Source organism: Pieris rapae, chromosome 15 (genome assembly GCF_905147795.1).
Source record: "Pieris rapae chromosome 15, ilPieRapa1.1, whole genome shotgun sequence".
NCBI lineage: Eukaryota > Metazoa > Arthropoda > Insecta > Lepidoptera > Pieridae > Pieris > Pieris rapae.
The window spans coordinates 5,412,646-5,431,850 of record NC_059523.1 but is presented as its reverse complement, the minus strand read 5'-3'; the positions used below and the strand labels follow the sequence as shown (position 1 = coordinate 5,431,850).

Below are 19,205 nucleotides of genomic sequence, written 5' to 3'. Positions count from 1 at the left end.
TGTGTTATCATTTTATGTTTCTGTAATTTTTCAAGCATTCCCTTTCGTCTACGTCCTCTTATATACCACACCACACAGGATTTTATGACCTACTCAATTACATATTCCACGAATATAAATGCGAAATAAATTACTTATATAACTGGGCGTTTCGAGTGCCTTACACAATTTGTTGTCAAGAAATTGACAGATAATATTTCAATATATTTATTTAATTAAAATGTATGTAGCCCTGTTGCATTATGTATTAAATTTATTCCTCTTAATCAACAACAATTCGTAATAAAAATACAGTGTAAAATTAGACTTATAGAAAAATAAATATTAGGAGATCAACGATTAGGCACAGACCAATAAACGAGTTATTATTGTTAAAGTATGAAGCGGGAAATCTCTGAGCGACCGGCACGGAACTAACTACACATATACCTACTAGAATAATATTATCTTTCCTTTTACAGGTGTATGAGGTCCTTTCGTTGCTAGGCCTCAGTGCGACGACACAGACAGTTTGTCGCGATCTCTCCGGAGGTCAGAAACGGAGACTAGCCGTAGCATTAGAACTATTGTCAGACCCATCATTACTATTCCTCGACGAACCTACTACGTAAGTATAATTTCATTTAATTATATAACTTGCCGCAGTCTTACAATCTACGGAGTCTTACGGAGGGAATAAAAAAAATATTAGAATTTGCGTTCCCTAATTGCCATTCCTTCAAAATCTGATAAAAGCCAAGAGGCTGATTGCAGGTGGATAAAAATTTAAAAAAAAAAGAAGAAAAAAAAATATATTTAAAGAAAAACACTTTTTTAACGAATTGAAGTTATGTATTATTGTATTTAAATTTATAATTATTTAAACATAATTTTAAATTTTAACCGACGTTTCGCGTGCTTTACAGCGTGCGTGGTCACGGTGACTGAAGACAAATGGGAAAAAAAATTTATAATTCCTTTAAAAAATCAGTATAATTAAGTAATTAATAAGCCAACGGGCAGGCAACCTCGATAAGAAAAGAAAAAAAAATTAAATGAGCGCAAGAAGTGTTAAACTACATAAACGTAAAGAAAATAATGACACAAACAGGCAAAGAAAACGATTTACGATAAATAATAAATTATGTAAGCTATATGGACATGACTTTTACAGTTGAGATTTATAGGAATAGCGAGTTGGAAGTGAATTCCTTAGACTTACTACTAGTTTTTTCAAGAACTATAATAATAATTTAATATTATTATAAATTTGGATTTTTTTTATGCTGTCATAATCGCTGTTATGACAGCTATGCTATAATAGCTATGTACTTCTCTGTTCTGTAACAGAGAATTATTATAAGTACGTAATGTGATAAGAGGAAACCAAAAATACACAATGACTAACAATAAAAAAATCCTTCACGATGATAACACAAATAAACGTCACATATAATCAAGTGTCCATATTTTCATGCATTGTTGAGTTATTACCACAAACATATTTTTGTCTTGATTGTTGTTAAATCATCAATAAGATACATCATTATTGATAAAATATATTTTACGAATAATGATGTATCCTCAAAGTCAAGGTTATCTTAGTCGTGAGGGTTCTCTACAAGCACACAGTTCTTGCATTATAGAAGCGTGCGGTTCATACATTTTAATGAGATTATTTATATGATTTCTGACAGGATAACTCGCTCTTGAGTTATTAAGTATAATCATTATTTATTTTGCAAGGATGTTGTATATGTTTTCTAATATCCATATCAACGCAGGTATTTTATAATAACTCCGGATTTAGATCACTGTTTTTAATTATTACAATTGAAATTGCCATAATCTCAATAATATTATCATTTCCAATTCAAATATCCTTGTTGATTTTATGATATGATGCGAACGCTGCCTCAATCAATTTTTTATTAATTTTTTACATGACCAGGGTACGAGTCTTTCAGCCGGGGTCGATCATGTGTTTCATGGGATTGGCATAGTGATTATTCTGAAACGTATTTGTAATTGCCTTACGCTTATTATACACACTAAGAAAAATCTTAAATGGGAGAAATAGGACTATATTCTGCAACTATTTATTTCACGACATAAGTATTCCTCTATGTATTATATATAATAAGTATTATATTACAAAGTTGCAATAAAAACAAATATTCCGCTGTTACGTGTGAAACGAATAGGAACTATGGAAACAAACCCGGCGTTTGCTTAGTCCATGTATGTGATAAGGACGTGAAATTTAGGGTTAGGATGTAATGAAATGTGTTAGGTAAATGAAATATATCCTTATTTACAAATATTTTTTTTACAGCGGATTAGACTCTGCAGCGTCGACTTCGTTGATCGCATTGTTAAGTGGCTTAGCGCGTGGTGGAAGAACCGTGGTAGCAACCATCCACCAGCCTTCAGCACTGATCTTTGAGAAAATTGACACAGTCTACTGCCTCTCTGCGGGGAAGACGTTTTATTCGGGATCAAGGTCAAATCTTATACCGGCGCTGGATTCTGCAGATCTACGATGCCCACCCTACCACAATCCCGCCGATTTTCGTAAGTTTCATTAGTATTTTTCAACTACAAGTTAGACATTTGTTTGGATAAAACGCCTTATATTGACAAAGACAGTAAGTTTAGGACATCTTTAGATGGAAGAGTTTTTAGTTCTATTGCGACTAAACCATACGTACACTGTACCGAGTTTTATTTAATAACTAGTCGATGCCCACGACTTCGTTTACATAGAATAAAGTTTATTTTAAGGTAAAAAAATATCTAATTGCTTTTCCATTTATGATATTATAAACTACCTTTAACTCAGCGCCATCTGTTAGAATTGTATCAAATAATAAACAAATGTTAATGTTATCGTAATTTTAGTAAGGATGCCTATTTTTTTTGAAAATGCAATATAGCCTATGTCACTCAGGAATGATGTAGCTTTCCAACAGTGAAAGAATTTTTCAAATCTGCCAAGTAGTTTCGGAGCCTATTCAATTCATACAAACAAACAAAAAATCAAACCTTTCCTCTTTATAATATTAGTATAGATAAATAACAATAAAAACTTTATTTATGACAAAAGGGTTGTGACAACATTATTTTATCGCTAGTCCCCTATAGGGAGGCCCTGTGTTGTTAATAAAACAGTTTAAAAAATTAAATAATAATAATAATTTTAGGGTTACAAATTAAGTATGAGTAAACGAGTGAGTGTGTGAATGGGTGTTGCGTACACCGTAATGTTCTAATATGAGTAAATGTTGTATTTGAGAGTGTTGTATTTGAGTATTAGTTTTTGAGACCTCAGAGACATACCAAGATACGTTTAGTCTCTATACATAAGGCCTCTGTAGATTTGAAATCCAATTTATACAAAGTATTTAAAATTCATAAACTAAATAAATAATTGTATCAATGTTGTTTCGATGGTCATTTGTTTGAGACATGTCGGAGACAGAGTTCAGACAGTATTTTTAATTGAGGAGAAATGCGAAAAAATCGGTTTGTAACTTCGAAGAGGTTTTACTATAGTTCCAAGTAAATCTAACATTCTATGGTACCTACTACCTACATATACACTAAATTATACTAAATCGGATTAATTTCATGGTTGGCATCAAACTAAACTACTGTTTTTAAAGATTCTATCACCGTTAGAATCCTACATTAGCCTTGATGAATATAGTGTACATATTAATTTCGTAAAAGTTAGGAATCTTCATCCTTCGAGAATGTCACATAAATTGTGAAAAAATCCCTATGTCTACGCTGTGTAAGCTATTAATAGGGCCAAGTGTACTAAAATGTAATAAAATTTTATAGAAGATATCCATTTATACAAAAAAGAAAGGTACCATTACCATATTTAGTGAAGTATTAATCATCGGGACTAAACCCTATTTTTACCTGAATCAAATGAATGAATTGTATGTGTATTTTTTATATTATTTTATAACACCCCGAATGGCGCGTTATGTAACTAAAACATAATTTCCGTTCGTAAAGCTTATAAAACGTATTGCGTAATGCGCGTTGCTCAAAATATCGAGGAGCCATTTTACCCTCGTATAAAGTTAAACTGTGAAATAATATTTATATAATTAAATATTTGTTTTGTATGAGACGTGACTAAATATATATTTTACCTGTAAATATGATTGAGTATTTAACGGCTTCCGCCTAAGATTTCGCTTCAAAGTCCGTTCTAAATACATTTATAACTTGCGAAATAGCGACTGTTAGTAAAATCTACTGAAAAATCAAATGAATCTCGCACATTTAATAACCGTAATGAGCTAACTACTAGACATGGAACAACAATCTATGCAGTTTTTTCTATATATCTGTCTAATCGAAAATATATGTATCTTATTTCTCATACCATAGGCCTATTGTCTCGGTTTTACAAGCACAGTAATTACTGATATATCCAATAATGAAATTAATGAATAAATCTATAAAAGATCTATGCACACTCGTTTTTTTAGATGTTCTTATTAAGTTGAATAACAACAGTATGGTATAACGTTAAGAAAATCAACCTTTGTGATGGAAAAATAGTTTGTCTTTGTAAAGCAAGACAAACAAATACGTACTCATATAACTGTTTTCCGTCTATATTTAGTTTTGAGTGTGACGGTTTGAAAGCCTTTTTCCATTTAAAGAAAAACACTTTTAAAAAAAATAAAAGACAATACTATCGTTTTCCCATTAATAATATTACAGCTATTTTATTATAGTTTTAAGACAATAATCAAAATACCCATTACCTTCGATTTTAGCTTTACAAAATTTAAATTGTATGTTGATAAATTAAAAGTATTTGTATATTTCCATGGTTCTAAGGACATCCGGAAGTAAGTTAACACTTGTAACAGAAATCTATTAATAAATTATCTATTGTTGCTACAACTAGTATTATAAATTCAAGGAAAATTACAAGGCAAGGTAAAAATTGCTTTATAATAAATTGATTTCTTTGGTTCTTAACAATGTCACATTAATATATAATCATAAATAAATTTAAGCTTTATCTTAAAATTTAGTAAGGCGGCATCAGAAATATATTAATAATTAAGTATTACATTTAACTCCTAGTACAAAACATTTAGTCTATGATAAACAAAAACATTTCGGACGCATAGTTTTATTGAATTACTAAAATTGCAGGCAATAGGAACAAATACTTTTCTACATTGTGTGTTTTCTGTTTTTAAATGTTCTCCATCTACATAGGCGAAGCTCTCTCTTTCTTACTCACAGTTTCACACAGCTATAGTTTCCCAAATTTATATTATTTATATCTTGCTTTTTAGATCACATTTGTTTGTAAGAATTCTGTTAATTAGTAATAATTTATATACAAACCATGCCCTATTTGCCTGTTAAAAGGCGCACAATCAGTTTACAATATGGTTTTTATTGTTATGCATGTAAAACCTTTTTTTAATCAAAAGTAAATCAAACTCGGTCAGTATTCGTTACGAACTAAACATAGAGGTGTAATAACTAGTGTTTTATTCATCGTGAGCATTTCTAACATTTCTTCAATTCTCGTATTGGAAACATGGAAGTATAAGAATTTGTAATTTTTTTTTTATAGTAATGGAATTGGCGTCTGGCGAATATGACGTTGACCTCGAGAAAGCTGCCAAGACAATGGAGAGATTTAAACCGGAACTGACAGCTACGCAAAGTGTCGAAATACCTGTGATATCTACCCTACATAATCCTATAAGTAAGTTTATAAAACCTTATTGCCTTATTAAATGTACGAGTCACAATTAGCCCGAATTTTACATTTTCTCAGTATTGCAAGTTTTGCCAATTAAGATACATAATAACATTTGAATGGAATTTATTAAAATCAAATAGATATCAATCAAATTGATGTAAAAGACTTTCTCTGATCACAACAAAAATGAAACATCTAATTAATTGAATAATTTAAATAAAATAAAATTAATAAATAACATTTAAAATATCCCACTAATTACTTACTTATTTGAAATGATATCTATATGTAGTTAGAAAACTTGTATATTAGACGATTAATGTATCTAGCAATATTACTAGAAAATCAAATATTCTCTTAACTTACGAGGCAGAAAAGCCTAACCTTTCGTAACACTAAACTTTCGTAACTTACTGGTTGAAAACGCCTTAAAATATAACGAATTACGAAATCGAATGCCTTAGTAAACACGTAGCACCATAAATCTTCGCTTAAGCTTTTATAAGCTCATTTATTAGTCTTTAGGATACGTGACACGACGCAGGTTGTGATCGATAAATAATTATGATCCTTCTAAGCTCTCTTGGTCACGTACATGTATTCAAGGCCTTCTCGTTTAGAAAGCGCTAAAAGATCAGTTCCGTGGTAAATCCGAGAAGCCCTTTATAATTACGATTCGTTATTATAAACATAGTTTATGTAATAAGGGTCTATATTCCTACAGTCGGGTATATCGAAAAAAAAACTTTTACGTAAGATATCTCATTTGTACACACAAACGGGCATAATACCATAAAAAATAAAAACGTAAAAGCACTCGGAGACTGCCCCGGTAAAGCTATTGCATAGCATTTTTTATCAATCTACGCAATCATTTTATTTTTATTTAAACAGTATTTTTTATATTAATTAAATCTACCACACACAGACTAACACGCCTATATAGTCAGTCACACTCTTATAACGCGTACCGGCTGTCACTGATACCGTCAGATGTGATGAATACGCAGTATAATTTCTGTCCCACTCTAACGCACCTGTCCTTCGTCACCGATCACGCCAGAGCGATGTGAGACGCAGTATGCGTTATCCCGTTCTAACACATATTGGCCGCATCTTCATGACGTCATCGTGTGTAAGGTTTATTTTCGTTACGGAATTTCTTGATTCGGTCGCCGCGCTCAAAGCCCTCGATAAAATCTATGCAATAGCTTAAAATATTTTTGTATTTTTCTCGGTGCAAAACCGTTTAATCGATTGCATATCGTAAACAAACTACACGCTATTAATAACTACAATTGAATATGTATTTCTTTCCAGCTTTAGATACTAAGAAAATTAAAGAAAAATCTCTGAAGAGCAACGCCAAATATCAGCAAAACTGTTCCAAAAACATGTACAGGCCATCAGGTCCATTTAGACAAACATGGATCTTATTATATAGGAATTATTTAATGACTACGAGAAATTATGTAAGTACGATAAGTAAGATAAGTTATGTAATGACCCTTAACACTATTTCCTGTTTTCATGCCCCGGTTAAATGAAATCACTTACATAAAGTTTTATATAAGAACCCTTACCTAGCCCAATATGTTAATCGGTTTTTACTTGTTATATAATCTATATTATGATTGAAATATACGTTAACTATAATAGAGCATACATTAACTGTATTTACGTGTATACTATTGATACGGCTTTTTTGGTTGAAAAATGAGCATCGTTCCGCGGCCGTGTAAATGGCAACATAAATATGTTAATAAATGCAATTCTTGTTGTATAATGATCATAAATATTCAAACATCAATAATTCACTTTGTCTGTCAAATTTCGAAAAAAAAACCGGTTCAATGTCAAGTGTTATGTTATAAACAAATGTCATTAAAATAAAAATCATTGTAAAATTACTTTTAGAAATTATTAATTTAACTCTATATAGTCCAATGACCTCAACGTAAAGTTACAATATATGTAATATTTTTTAATAATGTTTTTTTTTATATTGTCAATTATAGATAAAATAATATCACTTCCCGCCTGGGTAAAATGATAAATAACTCTTTCTTTTTAATTAGTGCTTTTTCAATTCTATGTATTTCATTTTAAATATTATAATAAGTTTAAACTATTTACGACAAATACTTTTTGGCTTCAAATCTGACTGTAATAACATTCAATATGAAAGTAACATACTCATTTACGATTTCTAAATATAAACTTACGTGGAAAATATATATATTGTTATACATATATATAAGCAAACACTATGCGAAAATATGTTAAGATAAATCTTTGCATTGAATATACTCAATAATTACTGAAACTTCTTAAAATATTATTTTACAGTATTCATACCTAAATAAAGGTAATTAGCAAAATATTCAAATAAATATCTAGCCGCACAGACCAGCTATTTCTTTAAATCTTTTAAGAGATTTCAGTATTTTATTATTATTATTATAGTATATACATATATATTTATGTACATGTATAATGATTATTATTTATTTTCAGTCTCTATTTATGTACCGCGTGGCAGCTCACGTGGTAATAGCACTAATATTCGGATATCTCTACCTTGGAGTTGGAAGCGAAGCAAGCAGTGTCTTAGGAAATTATGTATATTTGTATGGGTCAATGTTGCTCGTTGTCTACACTGGGAAAATGTCTGTGACACTCTCATGTAAGTGAAAGTTATGATTCAGCGTTTTAATACTAACTTTCTTTTAATACTAAGTTCTTTAGAATCTTATCGATTTTGTTCCACTGTCGCCGCGCTCACCACATTTAAATATGCATAATGTTTAATGATTGATGGAAGAAAAGAGTAAAGGATTATTTGTTGCCAGTTCTTGTTTCAACTACGCAATTGATTTAACTGGTAGTATGTAAGCATTATCGATCGTGGTTTGAACTTGCTGAACATAAACATCTGTCGTGATCGTCTGGCTAGTCACCTTTCCAATTTTCCTCAAGTGGGTTAATACAGTTTTATCACAAATCACCGGCAGCTAACTAATTAATAACGGCGGCAAACAAAACAGAAAGAGCGGGTTTCGCGGGGAATTGCGCCCCGGCTCGCCCATGAATATAGTTAAAAAAAATATTACCGATGTAGTCGGGGCGTAATTCCCGACGCGTTAAATAGTAGCAGTGATATATAAAGTCCCTGTACACTATGGCAGGGGAGTAGAGTGAAAATTAAAAAAAAAAACTAATTAATAACAAGTTTGGTCTCTGGTCGTCCTCGTGGCTTGTTCTGCAGGTTAAAATTTCCCGAACGAAAAGAAATAAAAACTGACTATGTTTTCATTTGCAATACCTACCGCCGCCATACAAATCATCAATCCTTCGAGCCTCTGGTGAAACTCGAACTCGTGAATAACGCGATATTTCATGTCTCCTATTTCATAAATAGAGTGACGGAAAGAATAAATATAACGGGAAATGAAATAAATTATGATTTTTGAATAACAAATGCACTGTTAATAGCTGTAAAAAGTTTGGCATTCCTAACTAAAGAGGAGATATTAGAGGTCATAATGGCCAGTACGACAAAACGTCAATTTCATATGTGACCTAATAATAAATCTTATTATATACAATTTTTAAATTCAATTGCAAGTTACAGATAGGTATTATTATCCGTGAATTCCGTTTCAATATTATATTTTATATCCAAGTTAATTTGTTTTTTTTTTACTCATTTCGACGATAAGAAGTTTAGCGGGTTATCTAATGTTTTCATATTATCTAGTGGCGAATATTTGACTAAAATTACCCTGACACTAATAAATGTGACTTCCTTTCTAACATTATCTTACTAATTTGAATGTTCACCTTCAAATAAACTATTTATTACGTATTATTAAGAAAATTTTTATCTTACTTTCAATTAAATTCTAGAAAGAACATAATTTGTGATAGAAATAGTATAATAAACTATAATACAGTCAAAATCGTTTACGACAACATCGTTTAGAACAATAAATCGGTTATATTGACCAAAATCAAATATCCCGGCTAAATTCTATTGTATTAGGTACTTAATATAAACGTCATCGGCTGTTACGACTATCGGTTTTAACGACTAAATATAAGTAGTCCCTTCAATGTCGTTATAACTGATTTTGACTGATATATTAAAAGACCAGCAATACATTTGCGAACCGTCTAGCATTGTCCAAAAGCTACACTAAACATTATGATCGTCCTTGCCCCCTGTCAAAAAAATGTATATAAATATTTCGTAGTTTGTCAAGATCGATACCGTTCCTACTTGCTTTACTACTTGCGATTAACAATTAAAAGATAATGTATTATACGACGTTTATTACATAATTAAGTGTGAACACATACATTTATGTGTTCAATAAGTCGTTAATCGTTGATTAATTATTTTATTGTACAAAAGCTAGGCTAGAAAATTCCACTTAGGATCTTTCAAGAAAAGAGCATACATTTCTTAAAAGGCCAGCATCGAACTTGCGAGTCTCCTGGCAATGTAAGTGTCCATGGGTGGCGGTATCACTTAACATCAAATAAGCCTTTAGTCCATCAGTTATAGTATAAAACAATTTAAATATATTTTAGGTAATTTCTACGTTGACTCTAGCATTTGATACTTATTCAAACTCCCTAAAAAGTTTGCTTGTTTACCAAAAAAATAGGAGTTAGGGAGTTTCTACAATGCTCTGTCTTTGCAAAAACTACAAATAACTCTTATTATGGACACATCTTATTGATCTGTATAAAGTTTCAAATGCCCAATAAATTTTATAACTCTTGGCAAATCTGTGTCGTTCATAGTTGATCAGGGTGATTCGATATTTCTCGGTTTTCTCAATATTTTTTTTTATTCCATACCATACAAAATCTGATATGTTTTTACTATTTTCAGTTCCTCTCGAGATGGCGATACTTAAAGGAGAATACTTTAATCGGTGGTACAGCTTAGGTCCATATATATTTTCAATACTTGCTGTGGAATTACCATTTCAGGTACTGTATATGAATATTACACATTTTCTCTTTAACTTTTACATTTACTCAGATTTGTTTTTAGGTATATATTAAATATACCTAAAGTTTACTATACAAGAGCAACAAAATTATTTCTATATTTATATACAGTGTTTAAGTTGAACGCAGCGTACAAGACTCTATTGCAGGCGTTTAAATTAAATTTCATAGACAACAGAGAATTTAATACATTAATTGCTATTGGATTCCATGAATAACAAGATTCTCAGACGTAACAAAATAAATGAATTATTAATTAATCGTAAATCTGTCGTGTGTGCGTGCGACACGCTCAATTTTTATGATCAAATCCCTAAGTAACAAAACTCCTTATGTATTGATTACAATTGCGTTATTTTGCTTCAATTTTATTTGGACATTTTTTTTAAATATAAAACAAACGACTGGGCCGGTGAAATTCGTACCGCCTGACAATGAATGTCGTGTTACAGATAAGCTAAACTTAATCTATGGTTGAGTATAGTAACTGGATATATTATGCTTAATGATAATAAATTTCTGAAGGCACGCATGAATATTTGACATCCAACATATCCGATTATTAATGTATTTTGACGATTCTAAACTATCATTTAAACACTAATAATAATTATTATTATATAATTTGAATAGAGAACCTAAAAACTAGTAATGAACATTAAATATTTGACAGTTATGAAACATATTGTATTCATTTTCATATTTTAATTTTTCACTTCTCAACTCGAGTTAAACCTTGGACAAAACCAAACTTTGATCTATGTATTAAGATAAACTATAATGATTGTTTAAATCAAGTTGTTGACTATGTTGTTTGGCTTACCACTTTGAGAGAAATAAAAATTTAAGCGAATTTTTTTAACGAATTCATCATTCGTAAAAATATCGTACATGTCTATTCGATTGTTATATAAACACTACTTATTCATTTATTTATTTTTTCAGATGATATCTTGCGTGTCCTACGTAGTGCTATCGTATTGGCTGACTGACAATCCTTTAGAGCCAAATCGAGCTACTCTCTTCCTGGCAACTATAGTTGCAACGTCGCTTTGTGCCCAGGCCTGGGGTTATTTCATTGGATCGACGACACCAACCAAGGTATTTTTATTTAATTTACATTGACCACTTACCATATAGAGTGTTTAGAGGCTTTAGGATATTTTTTTCCGAATAATCTAAACAAGAAATATACGCTGTACTAAAAGTGCCATTTGACAGGGGTCGGCAAATAAAACGCCTTTTGACAGGGGTCGGCAATTCATGCTATTTACAATTTCAATTATTATTTTCTTTTTAAAATTTGACAATCTTCCTACTATTCCATAAACTCGTAAAGAGTAGTTTATACCTTTCTTGACAAATGTATTGGATATGTATATGCCTTTAAATGAATACAAATTAGACTTGTCAATCGCGCACCGACCGTCTTATCGTTTTCATGCAAAATCTATAATTACTTCACATATTACGGCAGCTATCCGATTCAAATTGTTCATGTTTGTACTCCCTGTCCCTTTTTTTTCATTAAATTTGCATTGCAACTCGAAAGAACTATTGTTTCATTAAAAATCGACTAGTGATACGGTGTCACTGCCTACCACTCTAAATTAAATAATAATAAGCATTTTTTTAATAAATATATCCTCAAGTACTTCGTACCTCGTCAGAGGTATTGAGTATGTCATCAAGTCTTATAAATAAGGGGTATCACTAATCACTATAATCAGTAGGTCAGTAAACTTGTTAGATTTAAATTCGTATAATTCTATACAAATCGTTTATAATATAAGCTATTATTGAAATGTAATTGGAAAAGCTAATTTTATTCATCATAAATTATAAGCTATAATGATTGGTTCACCGATTTAACTTTTTATTAGGGTAAGGAAATCCCTCGCGGTTTATTAATAAGTTTATAAACAGAAGACATCCTTAACACAAATTATTCTTAGCAAGTTTATATATAACTTTTTAAAAATATATCGGAGCAATGGCACCGGTATCAGCTGCCATTGTTATTATAATTTAATAACATCATAGTCCGATTTGTTCAAAACCGTCATATGATTTATTTTATTTGCCAATTTTATTAGATCTATAAACCAACGACTAGTTGATAGTCTGTAGTAATTAGATAGTCTTTAATATTAATGTTTAAACAATGGTGTTAGTATCAGCTCGATCAGAAGAAAAGATGAGTCGAATCGCCAAATATTTATCAATTAACAGTACATTACCGCCTTCTTAAATCAGTCGCGCTACAATCTATTTAGGTCTTGGCCTCAGATTTCTGAAACAGTTTCATGATCATTTTTAAATCTATTAGGCAAGTAGGTGATCAGCCTCCAGTGCCTGACACTCGTCGTCGACTTTTTTTGGGTCTAAGACATGTCGGTTTCCTCATGATGTTTTCCTTCACCGTTCGAGCAAATGTTAAATGCGCACATAGAAAGAAAGTCCATTGGTGAACAGCCCGGGATCGAACCTACGACCTCAGGTATGAGAGTCGTACGCTGAAGGACTAGGCCAACACTGCTCACCGCCTTCTTAAAAGTGTGAGCAATTCTCATAAGCGTTTTTGTATCGAGCGCCTGCTATTTTATTTGCCAAACTCCGCGTTGAATATAAAAATATATAATGAATATTCTAAAAAAAATTAAATCAAGGTTGCGTGTATGAAATGGCCTTGAAATAATATTTGGAACCAGGGGTGCTACAACTTATGACGGTCTGGGCCTCAAATATCTGTTTCGTGATTGCTTTTTGGAAGAGACAAGTAGGTAATTAGCCTTCTGTGCAGACTGCAGACACACACAATCATTTGTTGTTTGATGATTTTAAAAGAGTACCAAGAGTTTTTTACGCCGGCTTTTTCTCTTGGCCTACATCCTCTGTCTTCTTAGCCGATTAGTAGGGATGCCTACAGGTTAGAATTCAATGACGTGGAATAAGTGATACCTGTATATCTTATGTTCCATAATAAACGTTTTTTATTTTTTTTTTATTTATACGCTTGTCGATTTGATAAATCTTATTCTTTAAATTTAGGTTTCCTCGTGATTTTTTCCTTCACCATTCACCAGGTCACAGTACTTTGATACTGAAGCCACTTGGAAAACATTGCTCAAGAAATGATACTTTCATACATTAAATATCTATATATAATCTTTTTTTACAGATTGCTGTTTTCATCGGTCCAGTTCTTGCGTGTCTCTTCTCAGTGTTCGGATTCTGTTTGGCTTTAAGAGATACACCATATGCTTTCCGATGGTTGCATCATATATCTTACTTCCGTGCAGGATTCCATTTAGCAGTTCATTCCGTATATGGATTCAATAGGACAAAAATGCACTGTTCTAAAAGTAAGTTATTTAATATATGTATAACATATAATATATAAAACTTTATACATTTAATGGTAGAAGAGTTTCTGAGGCTAAGTAATGCTAGTTTCTATATGATGATCGTACAAGCAAAGTGTACAGTGAAAATGTCACAGGTTTTAAAGGCTTAACCGCAAGCCTTACCACACGACTATTACTACTCTTTCTAAATGGTTATAGAGGGTTATGAGAAATTCCTGGCGAATGAGAAATTAATACAATAATTTGATTTATTATATGTACGTGCATGTTATTATGCAACTTCGGACTTTTTTAAAGATTATTAAACTTTAATCAAATTATTGTATTACCGGGGCCTTATTGTTTTCTAAATTAATAAATTATTATAGCCCCTGAGCCTAGGTAGAAAGACGAAAAATCGTGTTTTGCATTCCCAAAGATGTTTTTCACATTTTTACGTATTAAGTCAAATCTTTATGTGTTCCTTTTGTTCATACTTTACAGGTGTCTAATTATAATTTTGTTACAGTTAGGACCTTGGTTAGGCACACCAATATTGTGTGAGGGCTTGCCTTATACATTTTTATTAATTGCGCCAGTGAACTCCGTTTCCTCAATATATATATCTATATATGCTAGGTAGAGCAAGATATTTAAGAGTATTTAAATTCCGTTCAAGTCTACATTCTGTAGGGATTGGCACCACTAAGTAGTAAGAAAGAAATACTCTTTCAACTATTCCGTGTCAAAGGTACCTGATTATGTAGGTAAAACTTTGTAATAACCATTTTTCTTTCATTACAGTTTACTGCCACTATATAACGCCGAGTACCTTCCTTAAAGAAATGGACATGGCTGATATAGATGTAGGTAGTAATATCGCTTTAGTACTTTCCACCACAGTGTTGATGCACATACTCACTTGTACCGCACTTTGGTATAGATTAAACAAAAGATAATAATTGTATTCACATTATGGTTCGCCCTTAATGCGGACTGTAGTTTATATTACATATATGCTGTATTATGTTTGTACTTACAACGCCCGTTTTTTTTCTGATGACAGTTGTTTTTTTTTAATGGCTTTAATTTGTGGGCACAAGGTAATTCGCCAGTGTCGTGTAGATGGAGAATGCACGAAGGAGTTTTGTTTATGATAACTGAACGATGAGTTTGATAATTGACACGTATGTCTAACTCGGCTGTCTATTGTTCAATTTTTATCTGATATTAAAATGTGTAATCTATGTAAGTCTAGTGAATTCTCAAACCTGGAGCTTTTCTACTTTTATGACTGTCATTACTGTAATGATGCAAATTTCTTTGTTATATTTTTAATTTCAATGTTAAGATGTCGAGATTTAAATCGAGTTTGTTCGAAGTCCTCAAGATGTGGTGCTTTAAAATTAGTCTATTACAGTTTTGGTGTTGAATACAAATAGCACTGAATTTTAGTAGCTGACTGCTTGCCTACAAAGTTCAATACACATTATATAATCCCTAGATATGTGAAACCCTTAAATCATTGTTACTCTAGGGTTGATAGTTAATCGCTCTTGCCTCAAAACGGTGATTGTTTTTTTTTATAATTTATTTTTAAGGTTAGTTATTTAGTTATAATAATATAAACAAGTATTAGTACATTATTTATTATATACTTGCCTTAAAATATGTTATTGTTAACTTCCGTTTTAGTTATAAGATTATTATTATATATTTATACGTATAGAGAAGTGGAAAACCAAGGAATACCAAACAGTCTTAAGTGACGAAGCTATGTCTTCGAAATAAAAATATAAAAAGTAATTAACAGTAGTTTAAACGTTGAGGAGACTAAACTTTTAGTAAAATTCTTGTTGAGACATTTCTAAAAGTCTCAAATGTATAGCAGTGAATGTAGTTTTAAGTATAGTATTTATAATTTAGTATAGAATATACTAAATGTATGCTCTGTATGTCATAGTATCTATCACTAAGGTGTAGGTGTTTTAATTTATAAATGTAAATGATTTATGGTAATGCTAAGAGATAATAGGTTGAATAAAAAGTAAACTTTGGTTCAAATGAGCTGTGGCTTCATAGAGATATGTATTTCAGAAATATTAAAAAAAAACAAAATATAAAGATTCTAATAAAATGTGTGACAAACGTTGAGCCTAATGCTCGGTATACAAACAAATAAGTAATTAAAATTGAATAGTACAAATTATAATTGTATTAATATGGGATTCTCATTAAAAGTTTATTTTTTATAAAAACTATGCATGATGTTAATTTATGACCAATATCAGCCCTTGTGATAATATTTGAACAAGAGAAGTACAATAATTAGACAAAGTGATAACTCTTGTTGATACCACATCTGTATTATGCGAGATACTTAAAATAAACTATTTTATATTTTTAATTCTCTTTCATTTTCACCGACTAATACATTTCCAAGACCTATCGCCGATACTCTTTAGTCTCTGCTTTCTTTTTGCTGTATTTTTTGTTATGTTTGAAAACCAATGTGATTTGTATTAACCATAGAATGCGTTTTGGAGTGCGAAAAATACATACAAAATAAAATTAGTTTTTCAACTTACTTTCAACTAACTGAACTTAAAAACAACCTGTGTTAGGAATGCACACTCTTTCCTATATGTTGACAAAGTAACTTGAACTGATCTTAGTCAAGATGTCTTAACTGTTGTGTATGTAGAAAGTCGAAAACTTAATTTGTATGAGAATGACAATTCGTGGCAACAAATATTCAATTTATTAACCTCGGCATCAAATACCTCAACGTTCTCTCGCCATAGACGTTTGCTCTCGATGTATATCAACTTTACAACTGAGGTCTGCGCTGACATGCTCATCTGGTATTTTTTGTCATCTCGAAATAAATTAAACAAAAAAATTATCTATTACGAGGATCGTAAGTGATCAACATATGATAAAATATATGCCTTAAGATTATATGTTATATTTTTTATAGACTTGGACGAATTTAATTGAAATTTGTTAATGCCATTAGTATGTACGTATTTAGGTTTTTTTTGGAATAACCTGTTATTTTCCCGTCAACAAAACCATTTGTTTATATAGTTTGTTAATATACCCAGTAGATAGCAGCCCCCAGAATTTCGCTTGGACAAAATCGCTAGCAAATTTCTTCTGGTAAATGCAAAGCCCTCTCTACTACATATAGTTTTTCCACACTGTCTTATTGGTCTAAATCTATTGGATTTTTTAGTTAGTTTATTAAATCATAACTCTAGACTAACTAGGCTAGGTAAATCTAACCTAGGTTTAAATATATACCTATTGTATTAATTTGAAGAGGTTCATATTACAGAAATATTTTAAGTTTTGGAATATCGCCCAATAACTCGTTTAATATATTAATAAGACAGGAAACCATAATGATGAAACAAGTTATTAAGCAGAATTAAAATTATTTTGTCTCGTTTAGAATAATTCAGTCGTGGGAGATAAAACTTGTTCATGATAACAATATAATTATATTTTAGCAACAGGGTTATCGCAAAAATAGTCAGAAATTATTATCATTTTTAATAATAATTCTTATAGAGACAGTTTCACACAGTAACAGTATCATTATATGTCCAAGACAATAACCTATTTCTTGGCATGACGATATGCCACATAACATGATTATCAGACGTTTTTGTCCATGGGCGGATCGTGAATGTGTGCTCTGGCCTCTGGGGCTATTATGGGTCCCATAAAACGCACACGCGAAAACATACACCGACCGATAACAAGCGATGGGAATTCCCCGTTTCGTTTATTTATCTCAGGGATTCCAACCTTGTAATTTGATTTTTTATGTAGATATTTGTGTAGTTCCAAGTATCGCGTATTGTTTGCAGTGAGCACCGGGGATCTTTGTATCCACGGGGCCCTGGCTTGCAGCACAAAAAGCCCTTAAGTTGATTCGCCCCTGAGGACAGATCAGCTGACAAAGACAGAAACACGGGAAAAGCACGTTAATATTATTAATTGTGGTCGTGATATTAACGCAGGTCTGCGCTATATTTAGGTCTAGATAAACTTAAGTTACTTTTACTAAACTTGTAGTACTTTAACTTACGAATAATGTCAAATATCGATACGTTTTAGATGTACGGAAGTCATAGTTATAGCCTAGAAGCTATGGACAATAATGATACACCAGCCAAACTCACAATCAACCGATCTACTTCTGTGAAACGCGAGCACAAAGCCCCAGTTATTATACATTTAAATATCCTGCAATACTGTACATAATTAAGTGGTTGCCTGGAGGAAATCGCTCAAAAGCGATAAGGCCACCAGTTGCCCTCCTTTTCATTTAATTATGTTCAATTTTTATGTTGCATATTTACATACAAGCAACATAATGTGTTAACTATTAACTAACAAATAAGCAGTGTTAATAAATTATTAAAAATAAATAAATAAAATAAAATAAGTCTAATTTAAATACTTGTCAACCAAAAGAAGATTAACGATACTAAACTAGGTGTCTAGATGTTCAGAAATTTTTATGAAACTTGGATTGTTCCTCTAACATGAATATATAGCCCTGTCAATATGATGTTTACTTTCAAAGAATCAACACTAACGAAATGTCCTACTCGTACTTAGAAACAAGTGACATACGCATACATAAAAGCCAAAGCGATAACCTCCTTTTTTAGTCAGTTAATTAATTTAATTAAAACAACTTAAATTTTCGTTATCTTAAGGATAAAAATATTATATTTTAATGTACTTGCAAATTTAAGAGTTACCCAATTAATTTAATTAGATTAAGTTATTACAGCCTAAAGTAGTAGCTCAATAGCCAGCAAAACAAAACTATAGTCATATGCATAATATTCTTAGTCTTCCATTGGGGAATTTAGGAAATCATATTATAATACGTACATACATTACATACATTCAATTATTATTACATTTGATGTGGTGCCTCCACGATAACCCACGATTAATGTGTATACCAAGATATCTTACATGGGCGCTGTGGGGCCGAAAAAATCCAACTTACAGTCTCCTCATCTGAACGAACGAAACTCAAATATATAAAAAGCGGATCGGTCATATCA

General features: G+C 31.3%; 1 protein-coding gene across 1 annotated transcript in view; it reads left to right on the top strand.

Moving 5' to 3' along the window:
* LOC110992268 (ATP-binding cassette sub-family G member 1) overlaps positions 1-16,516 on the top strand; it is a 39,427-nt gene extending 22,911 nt beyond the window's left edge. Inside the window, exons 5-13 of the mRNA XM_022258016.2 lie at positions 462-607; positions 2,315-2,553; positions 5,606-5,740; positions 7,058-7,209; positions 8,255-8,423; positions 10,641-10,741; positions 11,708-11,863; positions 13,944-14,127; positions 14,914-16,516. Coding sequence (XP_022113708.2) covers positions 462-607; positions 2,315-2,553; positions 5,606-5,740; positions 7,058-7,209; positions 8,255-8,423; positions 10,641-10,741; positions 11,708-11,863; positions 13,944-14,127; positions 14,914-15,068 — 1,437 coding nt within the window. The 3' untranslated portion in view covers positions 15,069-16,516. The remainder of the gene's footprint in view (positions 1-461; positions 608-2,314; positions 2,554-5,605; positions 5,741-7,057; positions 7,210-8,254; positions 8,424-10,640; positions 10,742-11,707; positions 11,864-13,943; positions 14,128-14,913) is intronic.
* The last annotated feature ends 2,689 nt before the right edge of the window (positions 16,517-19,205 follow it).